Genomic DNA, 26,936 nt, shown 5'->3' with positions numbered 1-26,936 from the left:
CACAAGAGTATGAGCCCCAAGGAGGCAGGAATTTTTGTACTGTGTTCCCTGCTGTGACCCCAGAACAGGGACAGTTTCTGGCATGTGCTGAGTGTTCAACAAATTCTTGAATGCATGACCTCTAGTATCCTTTAGAAATACCTTTTAAAAACCAGACCATCCCACCCCCACTCTCCGTGAAAGGCCAAGTCTGCAAAAACAGGAAAACTATGTTTGGCCAGAGCCCTTTGCTGAAGGAGATGAAGTTAAGAGTCGGCAAGACCCAAGATGTCCAGAGAGCCCCGTGGCCCAGCGTGGGTGAGGCATGGGTGCTATCCCAGCCCTGACACCTCCATGCTGTTGACTTTGGGAGGCCCCCTTTCCTCTGGCCCTTGGACCCTACATAAATTATGAAGGAGTTGGAGCAGACGCATGGGAGGGGAGGAAAGAGAGAAATTCCTGCTGTGAGAGAAGCAGAGGGAAGACAAGACTTCACCATGCAGGGGTGACTTTTATTTGAAGGCAGAAAACACCCTATTTGGGGGTTCACTTATAATCTGCAACAGTTTTTGTTTGTTTTGTTTTTTTTAAAAAAGGGGAAAAAAAGAGAAAAATCAGAAGCCAACGGGCCTGGGAAGGAAAGGAGAAGGGTAGTGGGTCCATGTCAGGCTGGGGTCAGGCCGCATAGGGGAAGCGGAGCAGCAGCCCTTCGTGAGGCTCCAGTTTCAGGCGTTCCAGCTCAAGAGGGGAGCCCTCCTCACGGCCTGGCTGGGTGCTGAGCAGGAGGTCAGCCTTGGCTGGCAGGCTGGTGCTGGCAGGCAGGTCAGAGGCCTGCAGCCCAGCCGAGAGGCCCACATCCCCAAAGTTAAGCACTACCAGAAAACGCTCATTCTGGTCCCAGTGGCGGATATAGGAGAAGAGTCCAGGCCCAGCAGAGAATGCATGGAAGTCCCCATGCAGTAGGGAGCGCTCCTTACTCCGCTGGTCACTCAGCCGCCGGAACAAGGAAAGGAGGGAGCCAGGGTCTCCACTCTGGCCCTAAGAATGATAAAAACATAGCAGAAGCACGTGAGGGGCTCCCCTGGGTACAGACTTCTACAAGCCCAGCCCACCCTCCACCAGTCAGGTTCTACCCATCTAGAACTCTTACCTTCACAGTCATGTTGGCACTTACAGCCCCTGGGATGTCAGGGAAGCTGGACTCATCCCACAGCATGACTGGAGCCTCCACAGGCTGAAAAGCAGAGAAAAATAGGACTTTAAAAAGGCCTGGGGTCAGGCATGGTGGCTCACATCTGTAATTCCAGCAGTCTGGGAGGTCAAAGCAAGAGGATCGCTTGAGCCCAGGCATTTGAAACCAGCCTCGGCAACATAATGAGCCCTCATCTCTACTACAGAATTTTAAAAAATTAGCTGGGTGTAGTGTTACATCCCTATAGTCCCAGCTACTGGGGAGGCTAAGAAGGGAGGATCACTTGAACCCAGGAATTTGAGCTTGCAGTGATCCATGACTGCACCACTGTACTCCAGCCTGGGCAACAGAGTGAGACCCTGTCTCAAAAAAAAGCCCTGGGCCCATTGTCCCGTATCCCTCTTCCCATTCCCATCCTCACCAATATATAACCTTCCCAACTCATGTCTGGCTAACTTTTTTATTTTTTTGAGACGGAGTCTCGCTCTGTTCAGGCTGGAGTGCAATGGCACAATCTTGGCTTACTGCAATCTCTGCCTCCTGGGTTCAAGCGATTCTCCTGCCTCAGCCTCCCGAGTAGCTGACCATACGTGCGCGCCACCACACCCAGCTAATTGTTTCGTATTTTTAGTAAAGACAGGGTTTCACCATGTTGGCTAGGCTGGTCTCGAACTCCTGATCTCAGGTGATCCACCCACCTTGGCCTCCCAAAGTGCTGGGATGACAGGCATAAGCCACCACGCCCGGCCTGGCTAACTTCTACTGGACAAGTGAGGCAGGCTCCCACCTCAGGGTCCTCACACATACACACCTATAGTCCCAGCACTTTGGGAGGTCAGGGCAGGCAGATCCATTGAGCCTAGGAGTTGGAGACCAGCCTGGGCAACAATAGTGAAAGCCTGTCTCTACAAAAATTAGCTGGGCATGGTGGTGTGCACCTGTATTCCCAGCTACTCGGGAAGCTGAGGCGGGAGTATCACTTGAACCCAAGAGGCAGAGGTTGCAGTGAGACATAATCGCACCACTGCAATCCAGCCAGATCAACAGAGCAAGACCCTGTCTCCAAAAAAAGATCAGCTGGGCATGATGGCACGCACCTATCTATGGTACGTATCCCAGCTACTCAGGAGGCTGAGATGCGATGATCACTTCAGCCTGGGAGGCGGAGGCTGCAATGAACCAAGATCATGCCATTGCACTCCAGCCTGGGCAACATAGGGAAATGCTGTCTTAAAAACAAAAACAAAAAAACAAAACAAAAAAAGTCGGGCATCAACAGTAACCCTGTGTCTAAAGCTAGTGAATGCCTTTGTAGTAGTATCCCTCCCTACCATGTATTTCTTTCTTTCTTTTTCTTTTTTTTTTTTTTGGAGAAGGAGTCTCCCTCTGTCGCCCAGGCTGAAGTGCAGTGGCACAATCTCAGTTCACTGCAACCTCTGCCTCCCGGTTCAAGCGATTCTCTTGCCTCAGCCTCCCCAGTAGCTGGGACTGCAGGAGTGCACCACCATGCCTGGCTAATTTTTGTATTTTTAGTAGGGACTGGGTTTCACCCTGTTGGCCTGGTTTCGAACTCCTTACCTCCAGTGATCCACCCGCCTCGGACTCCCAAAGTGCTAGGATTACAGGCATGAGTCACCATGCCCAGCCACTGCCATGTACTTCTCCACTTTGAATAAATGAATGGTGGCTACCATAGCAAACATCTGCCAGGTACCAGGCATTACCATTAAAAACATGCCCTCGTTTAATCCTAACCACCCTTCAAAAAATGCAGTAACACAAGGGATGAACAAAATTCAGAAAGGTAAAATAATTTGCCCAAAGCCACACAGCTACTCAGCTACTGACTAGGAATCAAACACGTTTTCACCCCAAGGCTCACGTCTATCTGCCGCCATCCCCAGAATCATCATTGTAAGATGGATAAACAACCTCCCTGTGACAGAAAGACAGCACGCAGTACCTGTCCAGGAAGGGCAGCCGCATCCAGGCCAATCTCATCCCCATAGCTGAAAACAGGGGTCCCTGGCAGGGTGAAGAGCATCAGCTGGTAGAGTCGGAGAAGTTGAGCAGGCAAGAAGGAAGTCAGGAGCCTTGCCTGAGACAACTACAGGGAGAGACACTCCAGTGAGCCCCATAACCCACCTCTGCCTCTGTCTCCCAACAACCCTTTCTTCTCCCATCTGCCCCCTTTCCCACCAGCATGGTACTCACACTCCAGCTGCACCAGCGATTGCCAGTGGCATTCAAATACTGTGTGACTAGGGATTTTGTATGCTCCCCAGTAGAACCAGAATCAGACAGGTATGAGCTAGTCAACAGCAAATCTTTGTTGGATTCGAGTAGGCTCAGGATCTGCTGAAGGTCGGAGGAGTTAGTCCCCGCAATCAAGAGCCTGCAGAGGGGAGGGAGAGGGTCAAGGTTAGTATAAGAAAGAAAGAATGGGGCCGGGCGCAGTGGCTCACGCCTGGAATCCCAACAATTTGGGAGGCCGAGGCGGGTGGATCACTTGAGGTCAGGAGTTCAAAACCAGCTTGACCAACATGGAGAAACCCCATCTCTACTAAAAATACAAAATTAGCCAGGTGTGGTGGCCTGCGTCTGTAATCCCAGCTACTTGGGATGCTGAGGCAGGAGAATCGCTTGAACCAAGGAGGCAGAGGTTGCAGTGAGCCAAGATCGCGCCATTGCACCCCAGCCTGGGCAAAAAGAGCAAAGCTCCATCTCAAAAAAAAAAAAAAAAAAAAGAAAGAAAGTATAAAGGTAAAGAAAATTCTCTAGACTAGGAATCCCCCCCTTCTTAGGCCTAGCACTCCACTGAGGGGTTCCCACAATGGAGCTGAGTCAGCAGAATGGCGCCTGCACCCACCTGTCTTCACTGAAGCCCTTGGTGATGTTTTGCCACTCAGCCAAGAATGAGGATGCATCCTAGAAAGAAAAAAGCAGAATCAAGGACCAGAGAATATTACTAGGCTCTAGCTGAGTCCCTCTGTTCTCTCCCAAGCTTTGTCCCTAATGTGGAAAGGGAACTCACCTTCAGATTCTCTATGTCCCGAACCTGGAACCCATCCACGCCAGCTTGCAGCCAAAACTCCAGAGCATCCTATAGGGGGCAGAAGAATACAGGACAGACATCAGTTCTCAGGAAAAGGCTCAGAAAATTCCAGCCCACACTAAACCTCACCTACCACACACCTCCCCCCGCCGGAGCTGGGGAGAGTCCTGTGCCTTGCCTGGGTCTTCTCCAGCTGCACTACAAAGGCTTAGCCTTTGGACCCCTCTAGCTCTACCCTTCCACTGATTTTCTTAGTGCTACAGCATTTTAGTTCTCTATTCTTGCCTCTGGCAAATCACACAGCTTCAACTTTGAAAGCCACAGAAAAGGCCCCAGAGAAAATGTATGTCCATAAACATAACTTTGTTTAACACTTAGCATTGGAATGCTAGCGTACGTACTTTAGAGATGAAGAAACAGACCCAGAGAAGCAGGGAGACGTGTCCACAGTCATAATCAGTGAGCAGCAGACAGGATCTAAAATGTCAGTCAAGATCCCCCCCTCCCACTTTCCTGAGGCCTGGGGAAGGTGTGAGTACAATAACTGCTCAAAGCAAGGCCAAGGATGAAAGATTGAAATTCAAAGCACAGCCCCAGGGCAGTTTAGATTTGAAAAAAGGCCAGTGCTGCTGAATGGAATCCTGGCAGTCCTGCACACACTGCGGAACTTCACCCCCACTCTCCTTTTCTTCCCTTCTCTGGGCCATGTACTCTCTCCTCTGGTCTCCATTTCCATCTGAGGGTACCGCCCCTCATGCCAAACCATCCAAAAACATTCCCTCATCAGCAACTTTTAAAGGGTCCCCTAGTAACTGGCAAGGCCTAAACTGGATGATCCCGGGGTCCTACCCAAATGCTGGGAGTCCAGAATTCTATCTTAGTATCACAGCTACCAGCAGTGTCAGTATCTGCTTCCATTTTTGTTCTACCCATTCTGAACAGGTCAGTGTCCTAGGACCCAGACATCAGGAGCTAGGGTGACATTCAAAGCACTACTCCTAGCCTGCTGGGTACAGATTTGAGCCTATGGCAAATTAGATACCTTGTATGGTTATACAGGGAATTGGAAAACATCTATAAAATACTTGGCATAGTCCCAGACACATAGGAGTACCCCAGTGCTTATAATTTCAGACTGGGCTCTATTCCAAACACATCAAACAAGAACTGGGAAACCAGGCAGGACAGGATTCTCACAGAGAAAGGGCTTCCTCTCCCAAAAGAAAGAAAAATCAAACTTCCAGACTGACGTCTGAGAAGGTCCCTTCCTGGCCCTGTCTCATCCTCAGAGTGAAGGAAATAAGAAAAATTAGAGGTCAGAAAAGGAACAAGAAAAACAGGTGTGCCTATCCTTTGGCTATAGGAGGAGGCATTCCTGCTTGGCCCCAAGGAGCAAACGGACCCTCAGTTGGAGCCAGGCTGGGTCTACAGGGATTGCTGTGAAAGGACCATCCCAGCCCCAGCATCTGACTTCCACCAGCCATCAGCTCCAACACTCACCTTCACCTTGGTGGCCACAGTGTCAACCTGAGTGGAGAACCATGAGTTCTCACCCCGGTAGTTGGGAGTAAGGTCCAGAATGACACGGATGCCTAAAACAATGGAGGAAGACGCAGTCATGAGACAGTCTATGAGTTAAGGGGAAATAAGGAAATCACAAATGCAAGTCACTGAGTGTTTCCTATGTATTATTTGGTACAAAAGCTTGAATTTGAACCCGGGCAAAATTCATTCCATTGAAACAGATGTGAGCAAGGAAGGGCCTTGAGATATTGGAAGGCAGGCCAGGCAAGTTCAAAACCAGCCCGGTCAACACGGTGAAAATCGTCTCTACTAAAAATAAAAAAATCATCCGGGTGTGGTGGCACATGGCTTTAGTCCCAGCTACTCAGGAGGCTGAGGCACGAGAATTGCTTGAACCCCGGGGGAAGAGGCTGCAGTAAGCTGAGATCATTCCACTGCACTACAGCCAGGGCGATAGAGTGAGACTCCATCTCAAATTAAAAAAAAAAGATATTGGAAGGCAGAAAGTTTATAGTGCAGAGAAGTGGCCCCTGTGTTCCCCACTCCCAAAGTGAACCTTTTAAAACATGTGTCTATATCGAGTCGTAAAACAATATTTGGGATTTCCCCCCCACCACCACAAAGAACCTACTGTTTTACAAGTTTAAAACCACTGGTTTAGTAAATATCTACATTTTGCAAATAAGGGCACTTAAGCCCAGAAGTTAAATGACCTGCTCAAGATTCCACAGCCAAGTAGAAAGCCCCCAAACGACTGGATAAATCCTTTTTAGGCTGAAGACTAACAAATCTCCCCTCTACCTGCCCTAGGAAAACTCAGAGCCAGTTAGGAGGAAATCAGACAAAAGTTCTATCCTACTTTTCCTCTGGCCAAGTCCTTTCTAGCTGTTTCCTTGGGTACCCCAGGACACCCACTCTTTTTTTTAGCCGATTGCAAGAGACTGTCAAAATCTTCCTTGGAGCCAAAATCGGGGTCGATCTGCAGCAAGTCGGTCTGAGCGACATCATCCTTCTGGTTCTTGTGAATTGGGCCCAGCACAAGGCCCTTCACCTTCAGAGAGCTCAGGTAATCGAGACGCCCCTTCAGACCTGAAATGGGGGGCTGGGTTAACAGGTGAGGCCCCTCTGAGAGGCCCCTGACCTCTGCACTCTCTTCTCTCCCAGAGCCTAAGGGTGGGACCGGGAGAGGGGAGAGGGGGAGAGGGAGGCAAGGCTGAATCACGAGACTCAGAGGAGCTGATGTAAGGAGTCCTGCACATTACTTCAGAAACCGGTTGCAACTGGCTTCTGGTGCCGCGGGGAGGGAGGACGCTGAGTCACCCACCCTCGTGACAGAGTGAGGGGCGGGTCGGCTTTCTTCAAAGAAAGGAGGGAAGGACAATGTGCCGGGGAGGGGGTGGGGGAAGGGGGAACGGTCGTCGGTACCGGATGGAGGGGAGAACCATCTAGATCCGTCTGGGGACAGAGGAGGGGGTCAGTGCAGGCCACTAGATTCAACCGGTGGCACCCGGGACGGGGGCGCGCTGCACTCACCCGCCAGGTTGCCCGCGCCGTGGCCCTGGAAGGCCTGAAGGTCGCCGATGCGGTAGAGGGCGCCCGTGTGCCACCACTTCTGCGCCGGTAGCTCGCGACAACGGGGCGCCCGCACGATTATGACCACGGCACCCGCCAGCATGCCGAGCCAGCCGAGCCAGAAGAGCAGCAGCAGTGCCCAGCGGGTGCGCACCCAGCCGGGGCTGCCCGCCACCTTCAGCAGCTCCTCCTTGGACAGGCCCGTGAACTTAGCCGCGGCTGCCGCCTCCGCCTCGTCTTCCGCCACCTTGATCTTCACCAGACCATTCTTCTCGGCTCCCGCCACGGACATGGCCGCCCCAGACGCCGCGTTCATCGGCTGCTTCTCGGGCTCTAACTCATTCAGCTCCACCTCCTTCATATCTACCTCGGTATCCTGGCTCATGGTGCCTGCAGAACCGGCGACACGACGCAGCTTGCGGTCAGATGGTGGCTCAACCCCTGCCCGGACCCACGCACCCAGAACGCTCTCCCCGGCCTCTGTGCCTCCGCGCAGTTTCGGCTACTGCATCTGCTCAGCAGCAGGCGCGGCCTCTGGGAAGGGGCAGCAGAGCCCCGCCTCGGCCCGCCCCTTAAGGTGGAACAACCTCGGGGACTGCCCCAGCCGTGGGCGGCTCAGGGTAGTAAAGTCAGGAACACGCCTCCGACAGTACTTCCTACGTCGTCCAATTTCTCCTCTCCAACCTGTCTAACCCTAAGGTTCATTTCAACCTGATTCTGGGAAGGCTTGGCACGGAGCCACCTTTAAGTGGACTAGGCCTGTGATCCTGCCCCAAATCCCGAGGCCCCTCCAGTGCCCTTTAGGCCTTACCGTCCCCAAACGCCCCTCTTCTTCCATTCCGGCAGGCTAGTGACTACCCCAACACCATCCTCCATTTGCCCCTGGTTCACAGCTCCGGCTACCGGCTACCGTCTGGTTTTCCCAACTTTGCATGGCTACTTGCACTCTCAGAGGCAGCCAGTCACAACTTCTGCCTTTTCCCCAACCAAGGCTTGCCCTCTCCGGCCTCTGGGACTTGGCGCTAGACCTCTGCTTCCGTGCACGGCTTACTCCCACTCGTTTTTCAAGACTCATCTTGAATTCATTTCAAGAAATTCCTCATGCAGCAACTATTTATTGTGTACTCACTACAATACTTTGCTTTGTTAACTTTATTGAATTAACACTAATCCAGTCTTCTTCACAGTACTTTAAAATGAATGGTTTGGGCAGGAAGGTTGAGGTAGACACCCCTCTTCTTATCCTACCCCACCCCCAGCTGCTAGCACCTGGATGTTTGGCAGCTAGGAATCAGACATCTAGAAGAGACTGATAGGGCTGTAATGAACATAACAGAGCTAGGTCTCAGAGGCATCCACCTTTTTTCTAGAATAGACCAGAAGATGCCATGGCCAGACTCTTACCCACCTTGCAGGGCCTCCCACGGTTATCCCCAAACTCCCCCAAGGTCCTGTCTCCCTATCACTTCACTATGTTAGGCCTTGGAGGCAGCTGGTACTGCAGAGGCTTTGAAGAAGCCTAGAATTCCCTCTAGAATTCCCTCCACAGGGTCCTTGGATTGAAGTGGGGTAGAGACAGGGTTCACAGCAGGGAAGTACCGGACATCAACACCGTGGGGTGCCAACACTCTCAGGAACTCCTTGTTCCTAAACAGTGCCAGTTGGGCTACTTTCAGAGAGGAGCTGGAGGAAATCGGTTCTTTCTCCCTTTCCCACCTAGGCTGGAAGCCAAGATTGCTGTGTATTTGGAAGAAAGCAAAAGCCAGGATCTGAAGTAATAGCACAGAGAAAAGGGTCATGCTCTGCTAGTCCTCTCTGCAGCCCCAGGAATCCAACCCCATCCCCACCCTAGGAACAAGGGGTGCACAGGGCAGCCCCTGGGAGAAGGCGAGCAAGTGGGTTCAGACCAGTGCTCAAAGATGATAAGAGGTCCAAGGTGCCCTGCATGTGCCAGATAAGAAGTGCCAACCAGAGGTTCTGAATGGACTGTATCTCAAGCACAAAAGCTCAAGGCTGGGCACAGTGTGACTCATGCCTGTCACCTAGCCCTTTTGGAGGCCAAGGAGAGAGGATTGTTTGAGGCCAGGAGCTTAAGACCAGACTGGGCAACATAGTGAGACCCCATTTCTAAATAAATAAAAAAATTAATTTTAAAATTATCTAGGCCTGGCTGGGTGTGGTGGCTCACACCTGTAATCCCACCTACTAATCCCTGTAATCCCACTTCTCATGCTGTGGCATGAGAATCGCTTGAATCCAGGAGGTAGAGGTTGCAGTGAGCCGAGAATGGGCCACTGCACTCCAGTCTGGGTGATAGAGCAAGACTCTGCCTCAAAAAAACTAGCAGGCCAGGTGTGGTGGCTGACACCTGTAATCCCAGCACTTTGGGAGGCTGAGGCTGGCGGATAACTTGAGGTCAGGAGTTCGTGACCAGCCTGGCCAGCATGGTGAAACCCCATCTCTACTAAAAATACAAAAATTAACCGGACATGGTAGCACACGCCTGTAGCCCCAGACTTAGAGAGGTGAGGCATGAGAATGGCTTGAAACCGAGAGGCAGAGGTTGCAGTGAGCCAAGACTACGCAGCTGCACTCCAGCCTGGGTGACAGAGTGAGACTCTGTCTCAAAAAAGAAAAAAAAAAAAAGCCAGGCATGGCAGCGGGCACCTGTAGTCCCAGCTACTTGGAAGGCTGAGGCAGGAGGATGACGTGAACCCAGGAGGCGGAGCTTGCAGTGAGCCGAGATTGCGCCACTGCACTCCAGCCTGGGCTACAGAGCAAGACTCCATCCCCCCCCCCAAAAAAAAAAAAAAATTATCATCTGTAACTGGTGATGTGCCTCTGGAGTCCCATGAGATGCCAACACTCAAGGGAAGCAAAAGCAGGAGGATCACTTGAGTCCGGGAGTTTGTGAGGCTGCAGTGAGCCATGGTGGCACCACTGCATACCAGCCTAGGAGACAGAGCAAGACCCTGTCTCTAAAAATAAATAAGAACAAGGTTGAGAACTGTGGGGTCAGAAGCTGTCTTTGAGATGGTCCAACATGACACAGTATCTCACTCACAGACCCTCATGGCTCCAAATGGCTGAAGTCAATTCCTTTTGTTTTTTTTGTTTTTTTGAGACAGGGTCTCACACTGTCACCCAGCATGGAGTGCAGTGGCGCGATCTCAGCTCACTGCAACCTGTGCCTCTCAGGTTCAAGCGATTCTTCTGCCTGAGCCTCCCCAGTAGCTGGGATTATAGGAGGCATGCACCGCCACACCCGGCTAATTTTGTATTTTTAGGAGAGACAGGGTTTCACCATGTTGGCCAGGCTGGTCTTGAACTCCTAACTTCAGGTGATCTGCCCGCCTCAGCCTCCCAAAGTGCTGGGATTACAGGCATGAGCCACTGTGCCCAGCCTGAAGTCAATTCCTTCTGCATGCATAAAGAGGATAACAGCTTGCCTCTCCAATCTTATCAGCCACGACCCGCTTCACAGGCACTACCCTCCAGCCACATCAGCCTTCAAACACCTGCCAGACTCACAACACACCAGGCTTTTTCAGGCCTCTGCATCTTGTACATGCCATACCTCTGCTGCTGGCCCTTCCTGTTTGTCCACTCAATCTCATGAGTTCCTATTCATTCAAGATCTAGCTCAAGTGACAGCTTTTCTCAACTCCCCAGACAAAATTACTTTCCCTCCACCATGCATCTGCCTCTGCTACAATCATGACCCATTTGTTTATTACATTTCTTTGTCTGGATGTCTCTTTGTTCTTGAAGACAAGTGGCAGGAGCCTTGTGCTATTGTCAATGAACCTGCCTATTCGGAGGCAGCACATAGTAGGCACTTCACAAGTGTTTGGTAAATAAGTGGATGAACTATGTCAATCAAAACCAATATCTCCCTTCTTAGAAACAACTAAATAGGCTAGGCGCGGTGGATCACACCTGTAATCCGCACTTTGGGATACCAAGGCAGGCAGATCAATTGAAGTCAGGGGTTCAAGACCAGACTGGCCAACACGGTGAAACGCTGTCTCTACTAAAAATACAAAAATTAGCCAGGCGTGGTGGTGGGCACCTGTAATCCCAGCTACTCTGGAGGCTGAGGTGAGAGAATCACTTGAATCCAGGAGGCAGAGGTTGCAGTGAGCCCAGATCGCACCACTGCACTGCAACCTGGGCAACACAGCAAGACTATCTCTCAAAAAAAAGAAAAAAAGAAAAGGAAAAAGAAAAAAGAAACAACTGAAAAAAACCAGCATGTGAAGACAAAGGCAGAAAAATGAAAAGGAATTTAAATAACACTGTATCAAATCAAGATGAACCTGTTACTGCAGGAAAACAAACTAAGACTTATAACTGTTCAACCAAAATAAAACAAACTGCCAGGCACTGTGGCTCATGCCTGTAATCCCAGCACTTCGGGAGGCCGAGGCAGTCAGATCAATTGAGGTCAGGAATTCAAGATCAGCCTGGCTAACATGGTGAAACCCCGTTTCTACTAAAAATACAAAAATTAGCCAGGCATGGTGGCACGTGCCTGTAATCTCAGCTACTCGGGAGGCTGAGGCAGAAGAATCACTTGAACCCAGGAGGCAGGGGTTGCAGTGAGCCAAGATCGCACCATTGCACTCCAGCCTGGGCAACAAGAGCAAAACTCTGTCTAAAAAATATATATATAAAATATAATAATAAAACTAATAAATTAGGAGATGGAGGACAGGAAAACAAAAAGACTACAGAGAAAAGACTAGAGAAAGGGACCAGAGGTGAGTAGAGAGCCTCAGATCCTGCCATATGTGTTGATATAAAGCTTAATATTTACTATAGGAACGCAAAGAATATAATTTTTCAAGAATTTAGCCCTCAAGAGAAGGCTGGGCAAAGCAAAGGAAAAAAAGCAGTTTGGCAGCCCAGGTGCCAATAAGGTCCACTTTACACTCAGACAGGCAGATGGCGGTGGAGCCCTGAAATGCAGAGGGCCAAGTATATAAAGAAAGTTCCTTTCTAACCCTCTGCTGCAAAAATCCATGTCACATGCTTCCTAACACATAAGGATTATTACTTGATCTTAGCCTGAAAACAGGACGTTTATTTTTCCTCAAACATGTAAAAAGGATTGACCAGGCACAGCGGCTCATGCCTTTAATCCCAGCGCTCTAAGAAGCCAAGGAAGGAGGATCACTTAAGCCCAGTAGTTTGAGACCAGCCTCGGCAACATAGGGAGACCCCATCTCTACAAAAATTAATACATTAGCCAGGCATGGTGGCTCACCCCTGTAGTCCCAGTTACTAAGGAGGCTGAAGTGGGAGGATCACTTGAGCCCTCAGGTTGAGGCAGCAGTGAGCTGTGATCACAATCACACCATTGCATTCCAGCCTGGCTGACAGGGTGACCCTACCTGAAAACAAACAAACAGGCTGGGCGCAGTGGCTCATGCCTGCAATCCCAGCACTTTGGGAGGCCGAGGCGGGCGGATCACCTGAGGTCAGGAGTTTGAGACCAGCCTGGCCAACATGGTGAAACCCTGTCTCTACTAAAAATACAAAAATGAGCTGGGCATGGTGGTGGCTGCCTGTAATCCCAGCTACTCAGGAGACTGAGGCAGGAGAATCACTTGAACCTGGGAGGCAGAGGTTGCAATGGGCCCAGATCATGCCATTGCACTTCAGCCTGGGCAACAAGAGTGAAACTCCATCTCAAAAAACAAACAACTAAAAACATCTAAGAAGGACTTCTTTTTTTTTTTTTTTCAGATCGAGTCTCGTTCTGTCGCCCAGGCTGGAGTGCAGTGGTGCGATCTCAGCTCACTGCAAGCTCTGCCTTCCAGGTTCACGCCATTCTCCTGAGGACTACAGGTGCCCGTCACCACACCCAGCTAATTTTGATTTTTTTGTGTGTATTTTTAGTAGAGACGGGGTTTCACCGTGTTAGTCAGGATGGTCTTGATCTCCTGATCTCGTGATCCACTCGCCTCGGCCTCCCAAAGTGCTGGGACTACAGGTGTGAGCCACCGCGCCCGGCCTAAGAAGGATTTCTAAAGGCAGAGAGAAGATGGGAGGACAGCTAGAAACTCTTAAGGAGACTGTCTCTGTCCAACAGCCTCCATAAATCTTCCAAAGCCCAAGACTCTATTCCAAAGACCCAGTAACAAAACATCAAAGCTGCCTCTAAAATACCAATCAGCCAGAAATCTTGAAGATTTTAGCCATTTGAAAAATGAGGCCAGTGTGGTGGCACATGCCTGTAATCCCAGCATTTTGGAAGAATGAGGCGGGCAGATCATTTGAAGTCAGGAGTTCGAGACCAGCTTAGCCAACATGGGAAATCCCCATCTCTACTAAAAATACAAAACTTAGTCACACACAATGGCAGGTGCCTATAATCCCAGCTACTTGGCTGAGGCAGGAGAATTGCTTCAACCTGGGAGGTGGAGGTTGTAGTAAGCTGAGATTGCACCACTGCACTCCAGCCTCGGTGACAGAGCAAGACTCTGTCTCCAAAAAAAAAAAAAAAAAAAAAAAGAAAGAAAAAGAAAAATGAAAGATGGGTGAGGAATTGAGCATTTGGAAGTCAAAGCGTGGCTGAAATTAAAGCAGAGAAAGAGACTCCAACCAAAGCAGTTCACTTGGCAGCTACTATCTGAAGAACCGATGTCAGAATACTATTAATTGTTACTATGAATCCTATAGGAGGGACACTGGCTGCTAAAGAAGAGAACTGTCAGGGTTGTCTTAGTAAAGGGTGAAGAATGCAAAGTGGGGATAAAAGCCAGAAAGAGTGAAAGAAATAGAACCAAAGTCATGTCTTAGGAGAAGAGAAATAAATGCACCATCTGAAAAGTATCCAGTATTCAAGTAAGTTAGACAAATGAACAACACTGCAGCAAGCCATTCTCTCAAATGCAACCAAATACTAAAAGATAAACACCAGAGAAATAGCAGGTCAGTATGTGGAAAATATGGGGTAGTACTTTTAACATATTATCCTTGGATTAATGACATCAGATATTCAACTGATCAGAGACAGAATACTTAATCTCATCAAAAAAGCTAAGTAGCAATAAGAGACCTTGAAATGATCACTGAGGCCCTCCAACACCAGCTATTTCTGCAGTCACAATCACACAATACTGCATCCTCATTTTCTCCCTCCCCTGGCCCTCCAAAACTTTGTCATCACACTCTGAGGAAGAGAGTCACTAAGCGCAGCCTGCCCTCAAGAGGTACAGAGTTAAACTCTGTATCTCTGGGCAGAGGGAAGATCTACATAAATTATTTGAGACTCTTTCTCAAAAAAAAAAAAAAATATATATATATATATATATATATTAGCTGGGCATGGTGCAAGTACCTGTGGTCCCAGCTACTTGGGAAGCTGAGGTGGGAGGGACCACTTGAGCCCGGGAGGTTGAGGCTACAGTGAGTTATGATTGCACCACTGCACTCTAGCCTGGGCAACAGAGCTAGATCTGGTCTAAAATAATTAAAATAAAAATTAGAAATAAACAAAAAAAACAACTGATGAGCCTGCCCAGGTGCCATGGCTCACGCCTGTAATTTTGGGAGGCCAAAATGGGAGAATCATTAGATCCCAGAAGTTTGAGACCAGACAGGGCAACGTAGCAAGACCCCGTGTCTCTATAAAAAAAAGTTTGATTTTAATTAGCTGGCCGGGTGTGGTGGCTCACACCTAGTACTCCCAGCACTTTGCAAGGCCAAGGTAGGAGGATTACTTGATCCCAGGAGTTCAAGACCAGATTGGGCAATATAGTGAGACCTTGTCTGTACAAATTTTTTTTTTTTTTTTTGAGACAGAGTTTCGCACTGTCACCCCAGCTGGTGAGCAGTGGCGCGATCTCGGCTCACTGCAACCTCCGCCTCCCAGGTTCAAGTGATTCTCCTGCCTCAGCCTCCCAGAGTACCTGGGACTACAGGGGCCCACCACCATGCCTGGCTAATTTTTGTATTTTTAGTAGAGACAGGGTTTCACTAATGTTGGCCAGGCTGTTCTCGAACTCCTGACGTCATGGTCTGCCCACCTCGGCCTCCCAAAATGCTAAGATTACAGACGTGAGCCACCGCGCCTGGCCACAAAAAATTTTTTAAATTAGCTGAGTGTGGTTGCACATGCCTGTAGTCCCAGCTACTCGGGAGGCTGAGGTGGGAGGTATCGCTTGAGCCTGGAGTGCAGTAAGCTGAGATCACACCACTGCACTCCAGCCAAGGCCACAGAGCGAGACCCCGTCTGAAAAATATATATGTATTTTATAATCAATAAGGTAAAAAGAGAATATAAAATATTGAGAAGTAGATATTTAGAGTATGGTATGGTGTAACAGAAAATTGAATTTGAAATATCACTCATTCTGCAACTAAAAAATTGGTTAGGCCAGGCGTAGTGGCTCACGCCTGTAATCCCAACACTTTGGGAGGCCGGGGGAGGCGGATCACCTGAGGCCGGGAGTTAAACACCAGCCTGATCAACATGGAGAAACCCCATCTCTACTAAAAATACAAAATTAGCCAGGCGTGGTGGCACATGCCTATAATCCCAGCTACTCGGGAGAATGAGGCAGGAGAATCGCTTGAACCGGGGAGGCAGAGGTTGCAGTGAGCCGAGATCAAGCCATTGCACTCTAGCCTGGCCAACAAGAGTGAAACTCCGTCTCAAAGAAAGAAAAAATTGGTTAATTTCAACACCAAGTCTCTTAAAAGGAGGCTGGACTATAGAGAAACTAAAGACAAATTCTGTTTTCTGTTTCTTGGGTTTTTTTGAGACAGGGTCTCTCTCTGTTGCCCAGGCTGGAGTGCAGTAGTGTGATCTTGGCTTACTACAGCCTTGACTTCCTCAGCTTAAGCAATCCTCCCACCTCAGCCTCCTGAACAGCTGGTATTACAGGAGCATGCAACCATGCCTGGCTAATTTTTGTATTTTTTGGTAGAGACAGGGTTTTGCCATGTTGTCCAAGCTGGTCTTGAACTCCTGGGTTCAAGTGATCTGCCTCCCAAAGTGCCAGCATTAGAGGCATGAGCCACTGCACTCAGCTAATGAATTATTTAAAAAAAAAAAAAAAAAAAAATGAGGGCCAGGTGTAGTGGCTTATGCCTGTAATCCCAGCACTTTGGGAGGCCAGGCAGGCGGATCACAAGGTCAGGAGATCGAGACCATCCTGGCTAACATGATGAAACCCCGTCTCTACTAAAAATACAAAACAAAATTAGCCAGGCGTGGCAGCGTGCGCCTGTAGTCCCAGCTACTCGGGAGGCTGAGGCAGGAGAATGGCATGAACCCAGGAGGCAGAGGTTGCAGTGAGCCGTGATCGCGCCACTGCACTCCAGCCTGGGCGACAGAGCAAGATTCCATCTCAAAAAATAATAATAATAGGCCGGGCGCGGTGGCTCACGCTTGTAATCCCAGCACTTTGGGAGGCTGAGGTGGGCAGATCACGAGGTCAGGAGATCGAGACCACGGTGAAACCCCATCTCTACTAAAAATACAAAAAATTAGCCAGGCGTGGTGGTGGGCGCCTGTAGTCCCAGCTACTCAGAGAGGCTGAGGCAGGAGAATGGCATGAACCCGGGAGGCGGAGCTTGCAGTGAGCCGAGATTGCGCCATTGCACTCCAGCCTGGGCGATAGAGCGAGACTCTGTCTCAAAAAAATAAAATAAAATAAAAATAATAATAATAATAATAATAATAATAAAATAAAGATTTGATGTCATAAAGAAATTAGTGCTCCCCAAACAATCTAAAAATCCAAATGCAATTCTAATACAAATCTTAATATCTGGTGGTGAGAACTTTGCAAGACGATTCTATAATTCATGTGCAAGAGAAAAGGGCCAAGAATAGTAAAGATACCTTTAAAGAAAAAAAATCGTATTTTTAAAGACAAATTCTACCAGATAGCAAGCATGTTATTTGCTAAAATAATAATTACCTGTAACCTCAGCATTCTTGGAAGCTGAGGCCGGAGGATCACTTGAGGCCAAGAGTTGAAGACCAGCCTGGGTAACACAGTCAGACCCCGTCTCTACAAATAATAATAATAATATATAAAGTATGGTTGGGCACAGTGGCTCACGCCTGTAATCCCAGCACTTTGGGAGGCCGAGACGGGTGGATCACCTGAGATCAGGAGTTCGAGACCAGGCTGGCCAATGTGGCAAAACCCCATCTCTACTAAAAATACAAAAAATTAGTCAGGCAGGGTGGCGGGCACCTGAAATCCCAGCTATTTGGGAGGCTGAGGCAGGAGAATTGCTTGAACCTGGGAGGCAGAGGTTGCAGTGAGCCAAGATCATGCCACTGCACTGCAGCCTGGGCAACAGAGCAAGACTTCATACCAAAAAAAAAAAAAGACAAGTCCTACCAGGCAGCAGGCATGTTATTTGCTAAAGTAATAATTACCTGTAATCAGGCCAGGCGCAGTGGCTCACGCCTGTAATCCCAGCAGTTTGGGAGGCCGAGGCAGGCGGATCACAAGGTCAGGAGTTTGAGACCAGCCTGGCCAATATGCTGAAACTCCGTCTCTACTAAAAATACAAAAATTAGCCAGGCATGGTGGTGGGCGCCTATAGTCCCAGCTGCTCAGGAAGCTGAGGCAGGAGAAACACGTGAACCCAGGAGGCGGAGCTTGCAGTAAGCGGAGATCATACCAGCGCACTCCAGCCTGGGCAACAGAGCAAGACTCCGTCTCAAATAATAAATAATAATAATAATAATAATAATAATTACCTATAATCTCGGCATTCTGGGAAGCCGAGGGAGGAGGATCACTTGAGGCCAAGAGTTTGAGACCAGTCTGGGCAACACAGTGAGATCCCAACTCTACAAAAAAAAAAAAAAAATAGTAATAATAATGTATAAAGTAACAATCATAGTATGCTAAAGACACAGGGATAGGCAAGTGTCCAATGGAACAGAAAATGAGCCTAAAAATAACTCATGCATACTTGAAACAATATATGACAGAGATAATATAATCACTGGGGAAAGAATGAACTATTTACCAAATGGCACTATAAAAAAATAAAATTAGATCACTACTTCACACCAATCACAAAATTATATTCTAAGTAACCAAATAGGCCAGGCGCGGTGGCTCACACCTGTAATCCCAGCACTTTGGGAGGCGGGTGGATCACAAGATCAAGAGATCAAGAGCATCCTGGCCAACATGGTAAAAAACCTCATCTCTACTAAAAATACAAAAATTAGCTGGGCGTGGTGACGCACGCCTGTAGTCCCATCTACCTGGGAGGCTGAGGCAGGAGAATAGCTTGAACCTGGGAGGCAGAGGTTGCAGTGAGCCGAGATCACGCCACTGTACTCCAGGCTGGCGACAAAGTGAGACTCTGTCTCAAAAAATAAATAAATAAATAAATAAGTAAAATTTTAGAAGAAAATAAGAATATCTTTCTGACCTCAGGATAAGGAAAGAGTTTTTAAAGAAGAAACAAAAGAGGCCAGGTGCGGTGGCTCACGTCTGTAATCCCAGCACTTTGGGAGGCCAAGGCGGGCAGATCACAAGGTCAGGAGTTCGAGACCAGCCTGGCCAGAGATTAGCCTAGCCAACATGGGAAAACTCCGTCTCTACTAAAAATACAAAAATTACAGGCAGGCACCTGTAATCCCAGCTACTCAGGAGGCTGAGGCAGGAGAATAGCTTGAACCTGGGAGGCGGAGGTTGCAATGAGCCGAGATCACGCCACTGCACTCCAACCTGGGCGACAGAGCAAAACTCCAACTCAAAAAAAAAAAAAAAAATACGCAAAAGAATAAATCATGAAGAAAAAGACAAATAAATTGCGCAACATTAAAAGAGAAAAAATTATGCATCACAACTTGCCATAACAAACTGAAAAGACAAGCCACAAATAGAAGACATACTATCTGAAACTAATACAACTAACAAAGTAGATGAAACATATAAATTATCACTAAAAACCAGTAAGAAAAAGCCCAATAATCATCAAGAAAAAAAAAAATCACCAAATAGAAATTCTATACGTTTTTTTTTTTTTGAGATGGAGTGTCACTCTATCACCCAGGCTGGAGTGCAGTGGCGCAATCTCGGCTCACTGCAAGCTCCGCCTCCCGGGTTCACGCCATTCTCCTGCCTCAGCCTCCAGAGTAGCTGGGACTACAGGCGCCCGCCACCACACCTGGCTAATTTTTTGTATTTTTAGTAGAGACAGGGTTTCACCGTATTAGCCAGGATGGTCTCGATCTCCTGACCTTGTGATCCACCCGTCTCAGCCTCCCAAAGTGCTGAGATTACAGATGTGAGCCACCGCACCCAGCCTACCAAATAGAAATTCTAATCACATAATAGAAATAGCCAATTCAGGCCAGGCGTGGTGTCTCACACCTGTAATCCCAGCACTTTGGGAGGCCGAGGTGGGTGGATCACTTGAGGTCAGGAGTTCGAGACCGGCCTGGCCAACATGGTGAAACCCTGTCTCTACGAAAAATACAAAAATTAGCAGGGCATGGTGGTGCACACCTGTCATCCCAGCTATTCGGGAGGCTGAGGCGAGGAATCACTTGAACACGGGAGGCAGAGGTTGCAGTGAACTGAAATCACACCACTGCACTCCAGCCTGGGAGACAGAATGAGACTGTCTCAAAAAAAAAAAAAAAAAAAAAAAAAGCCAATTCACAAAATTAGATATAAAAAAGAATGGTAAAGATTACAGAACCTCATTAGTAATCTGGAAAGTGCAAATTAAAATGGCAAGAAAATAGAATTTCATGTCCATCAGATTGGCAATATGAAAACATCTGACTAAACCAAGTGATTAGGAGGATACAAATTGCGTAAGTGGCAATATTAGTTGGTACATCCGGTCTAGGAGAGCAATTTGCAACCACCTATAGAATGAAAATACCCTTGGCTGGGCACGGTGGCTCACGCCTGTAATCCCAGCACTTTGGGAGGCCGAGGTGGGCAGATCACGAGGTCAGGAGATCGAGACCATCCTGGCTAACATGGTGAAACCCCGTCTCCACTAAAAATACAAAAAATTAGCCGGGTGTGGTGGCAGGCACCTGTAGTCCCAGCTACTCGGGAGGCTGAGGCAGGAGAATGGCGTGAACCCAGGAGGCGGAGGTTGCAGTGAGCGGAGATCATGACACCGCACTCCAGCCTGGGAGACAGAGTGAGACTCCGTCTCAAAAAAAAAAAGAATGAGGTCAGGAGATCGAGACCATCCTGGCTAACACAGTGAAACCCCGTCTCTATTAAAAATACAAAAAAAATTAGCCGGGCGTGGTGGCAGGCGCCTGTAGTCCCAGCTACTCGGAGAGGCTGAGGCAGGAGAATGGCGTGAACCCGGGAGGCGGAGCTTGCAGTGAGCCGAGATGGTGCCACTGCACTCCAGCCTGGGCGACAGAGCGAGACTCCGTCTCAAAAAAAAAAAAAAGAATGAAAATACCCTTTTACCCACCAACAGTCCTAGCTAGATTCATACCCTAGAGAAACTCTCAGGCCGGGCGCAGTGGCTCACGCCTGTAATCCCAGCACTTTGGGAAGCCGAGGCAGGTGGATCACCTGAGATCAGGAGTTCGAGACCGGCCTGACCAACATGGAGAAACCCTGTCTCTATTAAAATTACAAAATTAGCTGGGCATGGTGGCGCATGCCTGTAATCCCAGCTACTCGGGAGGCTGAGGCAGAAGAACTGCTTGAACCTGGGAGGTGGAGGTTGCAGAGAGCCAAGATCGTGCCATTGCACTCCAGCCTGGGCAACAAGAGCGAAACTCCGTCTCAAAAAAAAAAAAGAGAAACTCTCACACATGTACACAAACATGTACACAAAGCAATATATAAAAGATTTCACTGCAGCACTGGTTATAGTAGCAAAAATTTGGAAATTTGAAAAATAGGCCAGGCGTGGTGGCTCACACCTGTAATCCTAGCACTTTGGGAGGCCGAGGCAGGCAGATCACCTGAGGTCAGGAGTTTGAGACCAGCCCGGACCACACGGTGAAACCCCATCTCTACTAAAAATACAAAAATTAGCTGGGCGTGGTGGCAGGAGCCTGTAATAGCAGCTACTCAGGAGGCAGAGGCAGGAGAATCGCTTGAACCTGAGTGGAAGAGGTTGCAGTGAGCCAAGATCATGCCATTGCACTCCAGCCTGGGCAACAAGAGTGAGACTGTCTCAAAAAAAAATTTTTTTTGAAAAATAATTTGTAGAACATTTGTAAAATAAATTGTAGAAAATTTCTAACTAGAATACTAGAAATGACTAAATCTGAAAGAACCAGGACATAAAAGATATGCAAAATGTGTCAAAAACATAGTGTTAAAGAAAAAAGGGGTCAGGCATGGTGGCTCATGCCTATAATCCCATCACTTTGAAAGGCTGAGGTGGGAGGATTGTTTGTGGCCAACAGTTTGAGACCAGCCCAGGCAACATAGTGAGACAAACATCTTAATTTTTAAAATTAAATTAAATTTAAAGAAAAGAGGGAAGCGGCCAGGCACAGTGGCTCATGCCTGCAATCCCAGCAGTTTGGGAGGCAGAGGCGGGCAGATCAAAAGGTCAAGAGATCGAGACCATCCTGGCCAACATGGTGAAACCACATCTCTACTAAAAACACAAAAATTAGCTGGCTGTGATGGTGCACGACTGTAATTCCAGCTACTCGGGAGGCTGAAGCAGGAGAATAGCTTGAACCCAGGAGGCGGAGAGTGCAGTGAGCCGAGGTCGGGCCACTGCACTCCAGCCTGGAGACAGAGCGAGACTCTGTCTCAAAACAAAAAAAAAAGAAAAGAAAAAGAAAAAAGGGAAATAGGCCGGGCACGGTGGCTCACACCTGTAATCCCAACACTTTGGGAGGCCAAGGTGGGCGCATCACCTGAGGTCAGGAATTCAAGATCAGCCTGACCAACATGGACAAACTCGATCTCTACTAAAAATACAAAAAATTAGCCGGGCGTGGTAGTGCATGCCTGTAATTCCAGCTACTCAGGAGGCTGAGGCAGGAGAATCACTTGAACCCAGGAGGCTAGAGGTTGCGGTGAGCCGAGATCAGGCCATCGCACTCCAGCCTAAGCAACAAGAAACTCCGTCTCAAAAAAAGAAAAAGAAAAAGAAAAAGAAAAAAGAAATAGCAGATTCACCTTAAAGTTTTTTCCAGAAACCAAAAGATACAGTGGAATGCGACAGTGTGAATTTTAACTGACATCTACCCCAAAAGGGAGAACCACAGCATTCATGGAGGTAATGCAATACTATATTGACTTGTAAAAAGGATAAGCACGTTTAAGTTTTTGTTCAATCTCCCCGTTCCAAAAATCCACCTGATAAAGTATCCTCAAGTACAGAAGTGATGAGATGTTAGAGGATAAGAACAGACACTATTATGCCTCACAGACCAAAAAAGCAGGGCCAGATGCGGTGGCTCACCTTGTAATCCCAGCACTTTGGGAGGCTGTGGGGGGCGGATCACCTCAGGTCAGGAGCTTGCAATGAACCTGGCCAACATGGTGAAAGCCCATCTCTATTAAAAATACAAAAATTAGCCAGGTTTGGTGGCACACACCTGTAATCCCAGCTACTTGGGAGGCTGAGGCACAAGAATAGCTTGAACCCAGGAGATAGAGGTTACAGTGAGCCAAGATCGTGCCACTGCACTCCAGCCTGGGCAATAGAGTGAGACTCCCCCCCACCCCCAAAAAAAAGCAAAGAAACTACCACAATTAACATTCCCATCAGGGTGGATCACCTGAGGTCAGGAGTTCGAGACCAGCATGGCCAACATGGTGAAACCCCGTCTCTACTAAAAATACAAAAATTAGCTGGGGATGGCGGCAGGCACCTGTAATCCCAGCTACTTGGGAGGCTGAGGCAGGAGAATCTCTTGAACCCAGGAGGCAGAGGTTGCAATGAGTCAAGATCACACCATTGCACTCCAGCCTGGGAGACAAGAGCAAAAATCCATCCAAAAAAAAAAAAAAAAAAAATGGCCATGCTGGAATAGATATACATACTGTACTGTACTATGTGAGACCAGAGAATGACATTCCAAGAAAGGACCCAAAGGACACATTTACAAGACCATCAGGAATATACTGGTGACATCGGTGGACATCAGCATCACTTAGAAATTCAGTGGTGGCTTCTGAGCAGTCCACAGCTGATGACAGGAGAAGCAGTCACAGAGCTGAGCTACTCAAGATATACGGGGAAGTATCTCCCAACACATAACAGGGCCGGGTAGCACTGCTTAGCTGCCAAAAGCCAGAAATATGCAACTACCATAAAACTGTCAATGTTGCAGGGGTAGCCATGGGGAGTTTGATTCACAGAGTTGTGGATACAATAGAGCATGGCATCTTCAGGGGAAAAATATGTGGATAGCCAAAAAGGATGCTACTACACATCTACAAACAGAAAAAGGCAAGAATAGAGGAGGAAGAGGCAGCTAAGGGCAATCACCACAATAAACAGTCAAAATCCTGAATTCAGCTCCTGGATCTAAGCCACCTTTTTTTTTTTTTTTTTTGGAGACTTGCTCTGTTGCCCAGGCTGGAGTGCAGTGGTGCGATCTAGGCTCACTGCAACATCCTCCACCTCAGGGTTCAAGGGACTCTCCTGCCTCAGCCTCCTTAGTAGCTGGGATTACAGGCACACGCCACCATGCCCAGCTAATTTTTGTATTTTTAGTAGAGACGGGGTTTCACCACATTGGCCAGGCTGGTCTCAAACTCCTGACTTCAAGTGATCTGACCACCTTAGCCTCTCAAAGTGCTGGGATTACAGGCATGAGCCACCGCACCTGGCTGAACCAACTTTCACATCCAAAACTCAATTACTGAAGAGGTGCCCAAATCCCTACGAAAGGATGCTAAAACTGTAACAGTTCTGCCAGTTCCTCCTAAAAGGGGGAATGTCAACATATCACTTACTCAGATAACTGTACACTGGGTAAAGGGAAATGCCTAAACACTTTGAGGATTTTGGGCACAAGATCTGAGCTGACATTGAGACCTGGAAACCCAAAGCATCATCATGATCCCCGCATTAGAGTGGGGACTTACAGGTGTCAGGCGGTAACTGAAGTCCTAGCCAAAACTTACTAGCTCATAGTAAGTCTGCTTGTCTATGGACCCATCACTAGTCATTTCCTCAGTTCCAAGTGTTTAAACGGGGGCTAGGCATGGGAGGCTGAGGCAGGAGAATTGCTTGAACCCAGGAGGTGGAGATTGCAGTGAGCCGAGATTGCGCCACTGCACTCCAGTCTGGGCGGCAGAGTGGGACTCTGTCTCAAAACAAAAAAAAATTAGCGGCCGGGCGTGGTGGCTCATGCCTGTAATCCCAGCACCTTGGTAGGCAGAGGCGGGCGGATCACGAGGTCAGGAGATTGAGACCATCCTGGCTAAAACGGTGAAACCCCCGTCTCTACTAAAAATACAAAAAATTAGCCAGAAGTGGTGGCAGGCGCCTGTAGTCCCAGCTACTCGCGAGGCTGAGGCAGGAGAAAGGCGTAAAGCCGAGAGGTGGAGCTTGCAGTGAGCCGAGATTGCGCCACTGCACTCCAGCCTGGGTGACAGAGTGAGACTCCGTCTCAAAAAAAAAAAAAAATTAGCCAGGCGTGGTGGTGCGCGCCTGTAGTCTCAGCTGCTTGGGAGACTGAGGACCAAGAATTGCTTGAACTCAGAAGATGGAAGTTGCAGTGAGCCCAGATGGCGCCACTGCAAGCCAGCACATTCCATCTCAAAAAAAAAAACCAAGTATTTAACAGGATTGATATACTTAGGTGTTGAAGTAATCACATTGGGTCCTTGGCCTAAGAGGTAAGACCTATCATAGTGGGACAGACAAAGAGATCTCTAAAACCCCTCCCTCTCTTCAGCCACGATAGTAAATCAAAAGCAGTATCACATCCTGGGGAGGGACAGAGATCAGTGCCACCATTAAAGACAAAAAGGATGCATGGGTGTGGTGTCTATCACATCCATACTTAGAAATATATCTCCAGGCCGGGCGCGGTGGCTCACGCCTGTAATCCCAGCACTTTGGGAGGCCGAGGCGGGCGGATCACGAGGTCAGGAGATCGAGACCGTCCTGGCTAACACGGTGAAACCCCGTCTCTACTAAAAATACAAAAAATTAGCCGGGCGAGGTGGCGGGCGCCTGTAGTCCCATCCCAGCTACTCGGAGAGGCTGAGGCAGGAGAATGGCGTGAACCCGGGAGGCGGAGCTTGCAGTGAGCCGAGATGGTGCCACTGCACTCCAGCCTGGGTGACAGAGCGAGACTCCGTCTCAAAAAAAAAAAGAAATATATCTCCAGCCCACATACCGGGTAAGCTGCCAACTTTGACTCAAACTCTGAGCAGGAAAGGGCTCTGCATCAAGTCTAAGATGCAATGCACACTTAAGCCATGCAATCCAGCAGATCCTGGGGGTTCAAAGTATCAGTAGGGAAAAAAAGATTCAGTGTAGAACTTATGGCAAGCTCCTATGGCAAAAGCACAACACAAGTCCCTGAGATTCTGGAGCAAGGCCAAGCTGTCCAAAGCAGGGAAGTAGGTGCCTTTTGAGAAACAGCGTCAGGGCTGTTACTGGAAAGCTTGACTATGAAGCATCCAGAACTGCCCCATTATGAATTGGGTCTTGTCAGACCTATTAAGTCATAAACTCAGACAGACCCTTTAGTCAGACATAAAGATGGAAATGGTATATCCATGATGAAGCTGAAAGCAGAACCAGAAAACATTAGTACCTTGTATGACCAGGTAGCCCAGATACCCATGTTACCTACCACAGTTGTAAAGGCACCTCTTCCCTGGAAGACCACCTCAATGTCACACTCCTCCACAACCCAGGAAATTCTATTTATTTTGGGCCAGGTACAGTGGCTCATGCCTGTTTCCCAGCAATTTGGTCGCTTGAGCCCAGGAGTTGGAGACCAGCCTAGGCACCATAATGAGGCACTGTCACACTCCAAAAAATTAAAGAATTAGCTGGGTGTGATGGCACATGCCTATAGTCCCAGTTACTCAGGAGGCTGAGGTGGGGGGATCCTCCGAGCCCAGGAGTTCAACGCTGCAGTGAGCCGTGATCACACACTGCATTCCAGCCTAGGTGACAGAGTGAGATCCTGGTTCAAAAAGAAAAGAAATTGAGGCCCAGAGTGGTGGCTCACGCCTGTAATACCAGCACTTTAGGAGGCCGAGCCAGGTTGATCACTTAAGTTCAGGGGTTCGAGACTAGCCTGGCCAACATGGTGAAACCCCATCTCTACTAAAAATACAAAAGTCAGCTGGGAGTGGTGGCGGGCGCCTGTAATCCCAGCTACTCAGGAGGCTGAGGCAAGAGAATCGCTTGAACCTGGGAGGCAGAGGTTGCAGTGAACTGAGATCACACCACTGCACTCCAGCCTGGGTGACAGAGTGAGACCCCATCTCCAAAAGAAATTGAGCCTTTTCTCCACTGTCACGTCTCTACAAGTCCCTGCCAAGCACTGGTCATTTGCATGTCCTTCTCCTCTATTAATTGAGGCAGTGCCTCTTGCTGCCAGGTGGGGGCAGGGTTGCTCCTTGAACAAATACTCTCCAGACCTCTCTAAGAGCAAAATCATTTGTTAAGGTAGGACAGCCA

General features: G+C 48.6%; 1 protein-coding gene across 3 annotated transcripts in view; it reads right to left on the bottom strand.

The window, feature by feature from the left end:
• Positions 1 to 459: 459 nt before the first annotated feature.
• SLC3A2 (solute carrier family 3 member 2) overlaps positions 460 to 26,936 on the bottom strand; it is a 31,830-nt gene continuing 5,353 nt past the window's right edge. Inside the window, exons 2-12 of one of the 3 annotated variants that reach the window (XM_032153143.2) lie at positions 18,058 to 18,150; positions 17,261 to 17,353; positions 7,284 to 7,712; positions 6,666 to 6,839; positions 5,727 to 5,818; positions 4,206 to 4,274; positions 4,041 to 4,099; positions 3,386 to 3,566; positions 3,135 to 3,278; positions 1,130 to 1,213; positions 460 to 1,017 (exon numbers count right to left, since the gene is read on the bottom strand). In XM_032153143.2, coding sequence (XP_032009034.1) covers positions 655 to 1,017; positions 1,130 to 1,213; positions 3,135 to 3,278; positions 3,386 to 3,566; positions 4,041 to 4,099; positions 4,206 to 4,274; positions 5,727 to 5,818; positions 6,666 to 6,839; positions 7,284 to 7,712; positions 17,261 to 17,353; positions 18,058 to 18,150 — 1,781 coding nt within the window. In that variant the 3' untranslated portion in view covers positions 460 to 654. Of the gene's footprint in view, positions 1,018 to 1,129; positions 1,214 to 3,134; positions 3,279 to 3,385; positions 3,567 to 4,040; positions 4,100 to 4,205; positions 4,275 to 5,726; positions 5,819 to 6,665; positions 6,840 to 7,283; positions 7,713 to 8,133; positions 8,282 to 17,260; positions 17,354 to 18,057; positions 18,151 to 26,936 lie in introns of those variants that run through there. The other 2 variants (XM_058438829.1, XM_032153145.2) reach the window with 2 other exon arrangements.

This window comes from Hylobates moloch, unplaced genomic scaffold, assembly GCF_009828535.3.
Source record: "Hylobates moloch isolate HMO894 unplaced genomic scaffold, HMol_V3 SCAFFOLD_5, whole genome shotgun sequence".
In the NCBI taxonomy this organism is placed as follows: domain Eukaryota; kingdom Metazoa; phylum Chordata; class Mammalia; order Primates; family Hylobatidae; genus Hylobates; species Hylobates moloch.
The sequence above is the reverse complement of the archived record's forward strand: the minus strand, read 5'-3'. Positions and strand labels throughout refer to the sequence as shown.